This window comes from Crocuta crocuta, unplaced genomic scaffold, assembly GCF_008692635.1.
Source record: "Crocuta crocuta isolate KB4526 unplaced genomic scaffold, BGI_CrCroc_1.0 scaffold29, whole genome shotgun sequence".
Classification (NCBI taxonomy): Eukaryota; Metazoa; Chordata; class Mammalia; order Carnivora; family Hyaenidae; genus Crocuta; species Crocuta crocuta.
Genome location: NW_027533280.1, coordinates 1,955,659 through 1,966,880, shown reverse-complemented (window position 1 = coordinate 1,966,880; position 11,222 = coordinate 1,955,659). Strand labels below are relative to the sequence as shown.

Genomic DNA, 11,222 nt, shown 5'->3' with positions numbered 1-11,222 from the left:
CCCCGGGGGGCTGGGCAGTGTGGCTGCCACCTCAGGCGGACGGCCCAGGGCTGCAGCTCGCTGGCAGCGGGTTGGTGTGAATGGCCTCGCTGGCCACACTGGGGGTAGGACAGGGAGAGGGCTGGTGTGCAGACGCGCGAAGGCCCAGCTCCAGGCCACGCTTGCAGCCAGGGTTGGACGCTCCTGACCTAAGGAACGGGGTGAATCGTGGCACGAGGCCGTGGCCAGGCCCTGGGGGGACTACCGTGAGGGACCTTAGAGGGCCGCAGGGGGAGGGACTCCTGGTCCTCAGTGGGTCAGGTTTTGGCCACTTCCTGAGGGTGTCCCCACCTGCGTGTCCCTCTCAGCAGACGTGTCACAGCCCCGGGGGGCTGCCCTCAGCCCTGGGCTGCGCTAAGCAGGGTCAGGAGTGAGGATGACTCGGTTTCGGCCTCTGGCGAGCTCCCAGCTACGGCGTCACCATGGGGTGGCCTGGGGCCCTGAGCCCTCCCTGAGAGGGTCCCTGTGCTGCCAGGCTCTGGGCCCGGCTCCCAGGGCGAGCTGGGGGGTGCAGAAAAGGCTGTTCCCACATCCCCACATTTCGGGGCCCGGGAGCTGGAAGGGCAGGCTGGGGCGTGGGGCGCCATGGGCCAAGCCAGGGTGGGCTTCTCGATGGTCTCCACAGGGCAGGCTTCCGGACCGACCCGGGGCTGGAAGGGTGCAGGGTGGCCCCTTGTGCCCAGTGGGAAGCTGAGGCCACGGTCCCAAAGGGCTGTGTAACCCCGTGTCCGTGGCTCTCCCCGCAGACCCCGGCCCTCCCCCCAAATTCCCCAGCGCTCGAGATGAGGCCCCGGATGCTGCCTGTGTTCTTCGGGGAGAGCATCGAGGTGCACCCGGAGCCCACACATGAGATCCGGTGAGTGGGGGGCTTCTGGGCGGGCTGGGGGTGCAACAGGCACTGTCTGGGGTGGGGGTCCAGGCTGCGGGCCCAGCACCCTCCCCCCAACACGGGGTGCTGCTCCCTGAGGAGGTAAGACCATGTACTTGGACAGAGATGAACTAATTCTAAGAGACTGTGACCTGAAGGTCCCTTCTCTGTACCCCGTGCCCCAGGCCTGCATTCGGCCACATCCCCACCGCCCTTCTCCCCAAAGCTGGTTGATTTTATTTTAACCCGACCTTCCAGAACGTTTGCACAATGACCAACACGCACGCACCTAACTTGACTCCCTTCCTCCTCCCGTACTGCTGGATTTTTCTGGTATCCGTAACCGACCACACAGGCAATGTGGGACCCTCTTTTCTGCACAGGGAACGCAGGCTTCCTCTGTGGGGGTGCGGTGGGGGATGGGGGAGCCCCTCCCCTGTGGGGGTGCGGTGGGGATGGGGGGGAGCTGATCACCTGTGGGGTGCGGTGGGGGATGAGGTAAAATCCCCACCTTGTGCACCTTTTGCCTGCAGTTTGGTTTCCAGGAGGTTCTGGAAGCGGGGCCTGTGGGGCACCGAGCAGCCGCGCACGTACAGGGGTCTCTCACCTAGGGGTCCTGAAGCTGCTTTGGGGGAAGCTTATTTCGATGTAATTTCCAACCTTCGGGAAAGTTGCAGGGAGAGGACCGGGAACCCCCGTGTGTGCCTGTTAAACGGATTCCCTGTTTTCTACATTTGGGCCTGTTCACACACGTGTGCACACCCTCCCCTTCTACGTAAATGAAACTTCTTCTGACCCATTTGAGAGGAAGTCGGTGGCCTCCTCGGTCTGGTGTCCTTCCTAAGAACAGGGACACCGTCTCACATAGTGACCAGATGGCTGTCAAGGTCAGGACGGTTGAGGACAGAACGCCACCGCCCTCCCCCACACTGCAGTCAGATCTCCGCTCTTGTCCCCACATGGCCTGTTACGGCATATTTTTAGCCCAACTGAGGATCCAGCCAGGATCACCGGCCCCACTGAGCTGCAGGCTCCCTCTGCCCTTCTTTGACCTTTGACCTTGACATTGGGAAAGAGCCAGTGGTGTGAAGAGTCCTTCTCCTGTTGGAGGAGCGCCTGTCCCCGACCGTGTGGGGGTGGGGGGTGGGGGGTGACAGGGCCGCCCCCACCCTGGGCTCACCCTGCCTCTCCCACCCTCCCCAGCTGCAACTCTGAGGTCAAGTACGCCTCCGAGAAGCACTTCCGGGACAATGTCTTCTATGTGCCAGTGCCCACGGTCACGGCCTACAGCGAGACCATCGTGGCGGCGCCCAACTGCACGTGGCGCAACTACCGCAGCCAGCTGACCCTGGAGCCGCGGCCCCGCGCCCTGCGCTTCCGCTGCACCACCATCATCTTCCCCAAGCATGCCAGCAGCACCTTCCGGACCACCCTGCGCTGCAGCCTGGGCCGGCCCAGACGCTGGTTCACCTCCAGCGTGCAGCTCCAGCTGTACCAATACCCCCGCCTCCTGGGGCCCGCGGCGCTCTGACCGGGTGGGGCTGCCCACCCCCAGCCCCGGCAGTGACCTTGGACTGGGGGGCCCAAGGACGGACCCCGTGGCTCAGCCTGGAGCTGGGGCAGGAGGGAGGTTGGGGGGGCCCGTTCCGGTGTGGAGGACTCCGTAAACACGTTTTGTGAACAGTGAGAGGGTGAGGCGGCATGGGCATGGCTCCATGAAGGCTTGCGGGGGGCTTGCGGCAGGTGGGGGCCCACCCGAGGGTCCTGGGGAGAAGGCGTGGGTCCGTGGCGGGCCCTTAGAGCGGAGAACAGCCTTGGTTGCGGGGGCTGGTGCAGCTCCTCGAGACCCCGGCCACCCGTCTGTCCAGGGCTGGTGGGCTGGCTCCCGGGCCGTGTGCGACGGAAGAGGGGTACCCTCCAGACACCCCCACTCCTGGGAAGAGGAAAGTGGGCCTTCCCCTGGGCACGCAGCTCTGCTAGAGGCCCGGGCTGAGCGCCCTCTGGTGGCGGCTGAGCCGGGAGGTGGGGCAGAGGCCAGCGGCTCAAGCCAGGGTCAGAGCTGGTAGAGACCTTGCCTGAGCCACTGGCCATGTGCTGGGGTGGATTTAGGGTGCAGCCCGCCTAAATTGAGGCCTTTGAGCTCTGTGTCGGGAGCCTGGCCCCCAGGGCTAACCTCTGTCCACGCAGCCTCTCCAGAATCCGGACTCTAGCGCCAGCGCCTTCGTGCCTGGTGCCAGGGGGAGGCGTCGAAGCTCTCAGAATGTCCGCCGTCACCTGCGTGCGGCTCGGGGCCCAGCTGCTTAAAGAGACGCCATCGGGGTGGCTGCCCTGGGTCAGGCCGCCCGGCTCCCCACGTCGTGATCGCCCACGTGCCGTCCCCCGTGCCGTCCGGGTGGTGCCAGGGCACGCGGGGGAGTAGGGGCCACGGTCGGGTGCTGCCCTGGACAGGCACCCCGAGACTCCCAGTGTGGCCTCAGAGGGGCCCTCTGACCTGAATGGACCCAGTGGGCAACGGGGCTGCCCTCCCACCCCCTTGCTCCCCCCCAGGACCGGGGCAGAAAGGCTCTCCCACACGGTGGGGGTAGGGGTGAGAGAAAGACCCAGAGCCTACGTCCAAGAGAGGCAAAGCGCCTGGTCTGTTTTCATGTATCTACACACGGTGCCTGTTCTCTCCGCAGAGTCTGATGAACACAAATAACTTAAGAACTTGATGATCTTAATAAAATGTGCAAACCCAAGGGAGCTCCGTCTTCCGTGTTTCCGAGCCCCTCGGATCCCGTGGGCTGGGGCAGGTTTTCATAGGTACCTGTACTCTGTGGACACCCCACTTTTTGCCACCCAGCCTCCTCTTGGCCTCCGACTGCCTACAGGCAGGAGGGACAGGACCCTGTGCCCGGCCTCACCCAAGAGCTAGTGAGTACGCAGACACCCGGCCCCACTGTGGGACGTGAGTCCGGGGGTGGTTCTGGGGTGCGGGGCCCCGGGAATCTGCATTTTTCGGTGCCCAAATCCTTTGTGTTCTGGGTCGCAGCCCCCGGCATCGATGGGCCCCGGACAAGGGTCCCAGACACCTCTGCCAAGAAGGTGGTCCCAACCCATGTTAACACTTGTTTCTCTCCATCTTGTTCGTGTTTTGGGAGGCCCCGTCGCCAGTGCTACCAGGGGCCACCAAGATAATGGCCTCTGGGAATCGGGAAGTCAGACTGGCCTTTGCCCCCCTGGGTCTCCGGAGCTGGGCAGGGCAAATAGGGGTGTCTTTTGACATCGAGGCTTTTTGCGGGAGACAGAGCCCTCCTTCGAGAGCTGGGTCACAGGAGTACAACGGGCAGGGACGTTTGTGCCTCCTGAGGTCGCGGTGTGAGATGCCGGGGGCGGTCAAGCTGTGCGGGCTAGCCCTACAGTGCCCGCCGTGCCCCGGAAGCTGTATTCAATTTTCCACGTGGTTTCACTCCGTTCAGCCGTAACCTGCTGAGGTGGGCATTCCTGTATCTCCGTTTTACAGAGGACGAAGGCACAGACAGGTTAAGCCACTTGCCCAGGGTCACACAGCCCGTGGGAGGCAGGCCCAGGATCTTCATGCCTAACGAATTCACACGCACAGGCTGGACAGCACTCGCGGCGCTGATCCATCTGAGCCACCTGAGGGGGACGTGGGTTGGGTGTCCTGATGCCTGAATCCAGCGACCTTGGAGGTGTCCCTGGGTTGCCCTTCAAGATAGAACTTTGGAGGCGAGCGGGTAGCTGACAGCCTCGGGCGCGGCTTTCCAGCCACGGGCAGGACCCTCTGGCACGGAGGGGAGGCAGGTCAGACGCGGGCCTCGGAGAGGGGAGCGAGCCTGCACCTCCACTTGGTGTGTCCCCGAAAGTCGTTTTGACCACATGGGTAGCTTTTCCTTCCCTAAGGACACCAGCAGTCCCAGACTGCTCCTTGCATCCAGGGGCACAGTGAGGCCCGACCGGAGGGGAGAAAGTGGGGAGCAAGGGCAGCTGCCCCTAAGGCCCCCGAGGGCTCCCCAGTTTTCCTGGGGACACAGAGGACCTGGAGGTCAGGCAGACGGCGTTGCCAGTTTTGTCCAGATCCTCGGGATTTCCAGCCCCCAAATGAAGAGACTGGAAGGGTCTCTCGCCGCTTGCGAAGGCCTTTCCACATCCTCCCACCCCCCACACAAAGTCCAGGTGTCGCTCACAAAGTCCCCAGGGGACGGGCCCAGTGGCTGGAGAAAGCGTGTCACTTAACGTCTCTAAGCATCTGCCAAATGGGCTCACGGTCTTACCTCCCAGGCTGCGGGACGTGAGAATTCGCGCTGGTCTGGCCCCTGCAGCAGGGGGGTGAGGGGAGGCGGGGACGGGGGGCGGGGGGCAAACGCCTGAGGGCTGGCGCTGGCCCCAAACAGCCCTCCTGACCCTCTGCTGGGGTCACTGCTGCCGGTCTCTGGGTTCACGCTCACAAGCCCCAAATCAAACTCAGCAGCCTCCCTCCTCCAAACGGGCGTCCCCACCATCTGGATCTACGCTGTCCCGTGCTGTCAGGGGTGACCCCTCGCTTCCGGAGGAGGTGAGAAGGAAGGACAGTCTGTCACGGGGGTGCCATGCCCTCCCGGCTTCCCGGCAGGTCCGTCAGAGTGATGGCCATGCCCCGCCTTTGCAAGGACAGAACGGCCTCCCACCAGCGGCCGGTGACCTCCGTCTGCTCCTTTATCTGTCAAACCCATCCTGTCTGTCCCCTGCCAGGTCCCCCACCCACACAGGCGAGCAAGCAGTGTTCTCTCCAAGAGAACTAAGATGCTACATTACCCCATTTTACAGAGGAGGAAACTGAGGTACAGAGGGTCCAAATGACTTGCAGGGTGAGGATGGAGCCCGGCGGCTGGCCTCAGGCTGCCCCTTCCCCGGGGGGCTCTGGCTGCGCTGCCCCCATCCCGCTCCTGCACGGGGCCGCCTCACCGGCTTCTCTCTCAATCCACCCTTGCAAACTCCTATCACCCTGATTTCAGAAAACCAGCGAATTACCGTGTTGGGTCTCCTTCCTTCTCAGAAAATCCCGGGCCCCCACACTGACCTATGTGTGGCCACCCGGGGCTCCCAAATCTCCCTGGTTGGGTCTCACCTCCCAGCTTTGCCCACACACTTTCCCTCCATTCAGCCCACCCTCGCTCCAAGAGCTACCTCCTCCAGGAAGCCACCCTGACTGCTTTAGTTATCACAGTATCTGCATCACCCAGCCCCGGGAGGGCTTGTCGTGAGCCAAGCCCAGTGCCTTGGGGACCAGTCTGTTCCTGTCCCCGCTGAGGGCTGCAGAGAGCTTCTTGTGACCTGACTGGAGACCCCCTGGCCACACAGAAGGAAGGAGGCAGGCTCCAGGCATGGGTCAAGCTCCGGCCTCGGGCACCCACCCCCGCCACCATGTGGGGGCCGCAGACCACCCCATCAGAACCCCTCGGCTGTGTTTTGAAAATGCAGATTCTCGGGCCCCACTCTCGACCTACAGATGCATATTCATTTTTTCTAGCTGGGTCCCAGGAATCTGCATTCAGCCCTAAAACACAGACACTTAACACAGTCGCCGGGGGGCTCAGTCAACGACAGGGCTGGAAAGGAAAAACATGAGCTCTGCCCTTGAGGGGTTCTGCCCGATTTGAGACACAAAGTGTGTTATCAGATACCAGGGGGGACAAGAAGACGGAGAGCGATAATGAGTTCTTAGAGGAGGCAATGCCCCAGCTGGGTTTTGAAGTGTGTGTAGGAGTTTTCCAGGGAGGTGAGGTTCAGGGAACACCACAGGCCTCCGCTTTAAAGATGGAACAGTGAGCAAACCGAATAAGACCGGGGTGGAATGAAGTCTCTGAGGGTTGGGGACTGGCTGGTAGCCTGGAAGATAGGGTGGGTCCGCTGCAGGCACCAGGAGGCCGTGAGCTCCGCCTACGCCCTGCACACGCCTGTGTGGGGTCCGGGCCACTGGCGCTCAGAGCAGACAGACAGAGGTGCCAGACGGTGTCAACTCTGAGGCCATGGAGCCGGGGCTGGCGGAGATGCCCATGTGGGTGGAGACGTGGGGCCCCGCCCCATATCCCTCTGGTCTGACTGCAGCCGAGGGAGGGGCCATGGGACCCTGGATAGCACTGGCTTGTGTGGCCAACCCCTGGTGGCTGGTGTAGCCACCACCCGTGACTTGTCCTGGACTCCAGATGGGGGGGCAGGTCTACACCAGGGGTGGAGGGAGCCTGTGGCCAGGACAAGGCCCTTGGCTGGCTCGACACTGCCACCTGCCCTCCAGCCTCAGTACTGCAGCCCAAGTGCCATGCTGAGCCCTGGGGGGGACCCAAGGCCCGCTGCCACTGTGGGGGGCACTCGGGCTGTCCCCAAGGCTACACAGAGCATCACCACACCGTGTCGCACACCTTGCCCCACAGCACAGGCTTGCAGGATGGACTCAGGGCGATGCACAGTGCCAGGGAGGCTCCTGGGCGGTGTCCCCCATGCACTCAGACACTTCCTCCACCTAAATCCTGGGACCCCCAGATACCCTGAGAAGGTGGGATGCTGGCCACCTGGGGACCTGGGCGCCACTCGTGGAGGTGGGGCAACGGCCGCCTCCAGAGGACCCTGGTTCTTCCCTTTGGGCCGGCCCAAGCCCTGCTGGGGGCCTCTAATATGCTGGACGGGGTGTCTGGCAAGGGCAGGACCACCCCCCCCACTGGCCTGCGGCCGTCCGTGCTGGCTAGGCCCCGCCAGAGTCCTGGAAGCCTGGTTCCAAACTGAATTAACACCGTCCCCTTGGCCAGACACGGCGGCCTGTTCACAAGTCGGCTGGGCCAGGGTGGGCCCCTCTCTGGGTATTTGGGGGTGTCCGTCCCTGGATGGGCCAAGGGGCCAGCAGCCCAGGGCCGGGAGGCTGAAGGACAGGGACAGGGTGGCTTCCGGGACCACGACACCCAGGCTTTGCATGAGGAGCACCCGAGGGCCCACGGCACATGCCATACGTGTGCCAGGCCGGGGGGGGGGGGGGGGGGGCGCTCTCGGAGCCAACTCTGGCTTGAAGGTTCAAATGAGCTCTGCCGCCACGCGCNGGGGGGGGCAGGGAGGGACGACTCCTGAGTGCCCTTCCAGAATCAGGCACCCGGCCTGGCAGCGGGGGCTGAGATTTGCACCTGTGACCCAGCACCGGGCAGGGCGTCGAGCTTTGGGCCAGAGTACGGAGGCCGCAGCCCAGGCTGGGGTGACAGACGCAGCGGCCACTGTGGGGAAGGGTGGGGGAGGAGCCGCAGCAGGCAGGGGAGGGACCGCCCCCGCCAGACTACAAACAGCTTCCGCCAGTGGTGATGAATCCAACTTTCTGGAACTCGGGGCTCTGGTGCGCAGCGCGCAGGAAGCCAGAGCGGGACACCCTTCAGAGACGCTCCAAGCAAGCCCACGAGAGGCAGCCCGGCTGCTGAGGGCTGTTCTCATGGCGAAGACAGCAGTGGCAGCAAAGGGTCTGCTTCCCGACACGGCATCAGCAGGAGTGACACCAAACGTCTTTAACAATCAAGGACTGATGACAGCCGTCTTGAACCCACGTGGGTGCCCTCCCCCGGTGCACACAGCCGTACCTTCCCCGCACGTGTGACAGTGCGCGACAGTCACCCCTGGGTAGGACTGTCTGATATCCTCACGGTGAGAACAGGCACCTGCGAGGGGGACGAGTCTGGCGGTTTTAGGGGGAATGTTTCCTTGCCCTCCAGGGTCACACCCCCACCGTCCCCCAAGTCCCCGGTCGCCTGCCTGGTGACTGCACAGGCCGAGGCAGAGAAGGAGCCTTCGTAACTTGAGTATATTTCGCTTTTTAATGAGAACAACGTGTGTAAATGACAGAACGCCACCGCCGTGCGCAGATGGCGGTCACAGAACACCCATCAGATTCCTTCTGCCCGAGGAGGGCCGGGGGGGGAGGGTGATGGGCGCTCACAAGCCGGCAGCCCCGGTCCCCTCAGGCCCACAGACGATGGGCTCACTGACTGGCGGCCTGCACACGCCCCTTGAACGGTAAGCAGAGATGGAAAGCGCAGCAGCAATAATACTGGGTCAAGTCCTTCCTTGCGTAAAACATCTGAACTAATTCATCAAAGGTATCAAAAATATACCCTGTAAACCAACACATCGCCTACCCCTGCCTTTCCTTCCCGCCGCGGCCGCCGCGAGGACACAGTCCAGTTCCTCGGGGCCTCTGCTCGCCCCAGACCCCGCCCGGCCCTCTCGCCCGCCCATCTGGCCTCACTGGGCTCGCAGCGGTCTCGCAGACTGGGGCGGTCCGTGGGGACCCGGACGGGAGCGCTGGGGGCTGGACAGGGCCTGTGTCCGTCTGTCCAGAGCGGTAAGTGGGATGGGGACGGAGGGAGGGTGCGGGGGCTTGCTAGCTCAGTTTAGACTTTGGTTCCAAATGTGTTGGGGGAAGGCGGTGGCACGGGAGGTGCGCGGTCGTCCTGCTTTGGGTCCCTGGCCGCCCCGGCTGCGTGTGTGTGGCCATCGCACACCGCCGCGCCCCCTCCCTGGCCCGTCCCCTCCCGAGCACCAGGTAAACGTCCCCTGAGTAAGGTCACTGCACAGGGCCAGCCCGGGGCGGGGGTCGTAGTTAAGGCTTTAGACAGGCAAGGATGCCGGCTCTGGACGGATGGACTGACAGGTGCGCAGGCAGACTCAGGGGCTCCTTCCTCAGTTGGGGGGGGTCGGCAGCTGCCCCCTCCTTGCCCGGCTGCTCTGGCCACTGGCTGGGCCCTGGCGCCGCCCCCCCAGCCCGTTCTGACGGTCACTCGCTGTCGGAGAGTGTCTCGTACTGTGAACAGAGCAGTGGCTTGGGCTCCTCGTCCCAGGCGTGGTGGGGACCAGCGAGGGGCCCACTGCCCGTGGGGAGTCCGGGTGGGGGCGGGGAGGCCATGACACCCGCCTGCAGCCGCATGATCAGGGGGTTGTAGGGAAATGGCGTGGAACCTGCAGGAAAGACCAGGAGAGATGGCCGTGAGCCAGGCACCCCCAGGGGCCCGCCCACCTACCACGCTGGGGACTGGGCCTCAGCCTCCCCCAGGAGACCACTGTCCCAGCGCAACTCCCGCGAGCGGTCTCCAAACGCCACCTCCCCCACTGGACCCGGCCACCTGTCGCCTGGACCGGAGGGGCCTCCTTGCTGTCCCTGCCCTTGCCCCTCGGGTCTGTTCTCTTGCAGGCACTTTCCACTTAGAACCTTCCAGGGGCTCCTCGTGCCCACGAAGAAAACCGGACTCCCTGCAGCCCGCCAAGCCTGCGGGATCGGCCTTCTACATTCACTTTCTGCACCTGTCATCCTCTGTGGTCAGGGCCGGAGGCCAGACCATGCGCTCTGCACACAGTGGGTGCTCAGGCCGCTGGCCAGGCCCAGTGCAGATGCTCCCCCACCACCCAGGTGACCCGTGCTCCGAGCTGGGGACAGGGACAGGCCGCCCAAGCGCCACACCCTGCTGCCCACCTGCAGATGAGGGCCGGTCCTCCCACACGCGGTTGGTGAGTGGGGTCCGGCGGTTACAGTCCCCCTCCGAGTGCACCGAGGAGACAGAGGGCGGCCGGTCCCCGGACGCCAGGCCCGGGGCCGGGGACTTGGCTTTTCGGCTGCTGGGTCTGCCAGAGACTTTGGCCTTCCCACCACCACCTGCAGAAGGACACACGGGACGGGGCCACATTGGACTGTGCNTGATCCAGAGCAGGAAGCCCCAGGCCTCTGGCTTGCCCCTGACCGTTGCCCCAGGGCTGCCCCAGGGCTGGAAGGCTGCAGACCTTCCGCAGAGAAGCCAGGGCCCCTGAGGCCAGGCCTGGCCCCCCTTAAATCCAGAAGCTTCCTGGGAGCAGACTGTCCAGGTGAGACAAATGGGCCTGAGGGCTCCTTGCTCAGCCCTCGTTCGGACACGCAGTGTTGCTCAGGGCCCGGGGCAGATAGGGAGCTGGCACAGACCCCGCTCCCCTCCCCACCAGGTCCCAGGCCACCGGGTACACGCACAGTGGCCCCAGAAGATATAGAGCCAATGGGCCTGGCTGCTGCGAGCCTGGGGGACCCCCTGACCCACGCAGAGGTGGGTCCTGGCTCTAGAGCCCGATCTCCCCCGGAGACACAAGCCGGGGACCGTGTCTGGCAGGGGAGAAGGCAGGGCAGGGCTCGGANGGCTGTGCCTCCCCAGCCTGGGATTAGCCAACTCCAGAATCACGGCAAACACACACACACACACACACAAATAAGGTCACAAGCTCCAAAGCTGGAGGGTGTTGGTCAGAGGAACGCGGAGGCGCGGGATTAATGACACCGGGAGGGGGTCGG

The 11,222-nt window shown here is 64.2% G+C and overlaps 2 protein-coding genes across 2 annotated transcripts in view; one reads left to right on the top strand and one right to left on the bottom strand.

Moving 5' to 3' along the window:
- Nucleotides 1-790: 790 nt before the first annotated feature.
- RFLNA (refilin A) lies at nucleotides 791-3,645 on the top strand. Its single transcript, XM_077748002.1, has 2 exons — nucleotides 791-895; nucleotides 2,111-3,645. The coding sequence occupies exons 1-2, from the start codon at nucleotides 822-824 to the stop codon at nucleotides 2,436-2,438; spliced, it is 402 nt and encodes a 133-aa protein (XP_077604128.1). The 5' UTR covers nucleotides 791-821; the 3' UTR covers nucleotides 2,439-3,645.
- A 5,066-nt stretch (nucleotides 3,646-8,711) lies between these two features.
- The window catches only part of NCOR2 (nuclear receptor corepressor 2), a 179,475-nt gene continuing 176,964 nt past the window's right edge, over nucleotides 8,712-11,222 (bottom strand). Inside the window, 2 exon segments of the mRNA XM_077747973.1 lie at nucleotides 8,712-9,871; nucleotides 10,383-10,562. Coding sequence (XP_077604099.1) covers nucleotides 9,690-9,871; nucleotides 10,383-10,562 — 362 coding nt within the window. The 3' untranslated portion in view covers nucleotides 8,712-9,689.

Bases quoted from the DNA above. Each gene is read 5' to 3' on its own strand.
- RFLNA (XM_077748002.1), top strand. From the start codon at position 822: ATGAGGCCCCGGATGCTGCCTGTGTTCTTCGGGGAGAGCATCGAGGTG. The intron at 896-2,110 runs GTGAGTGGGGGG...CACCCTCCCCAG, and splicing joins GAGCCCACACATGAGATCCG to CTGCAACTCTGAGGTCAAGT.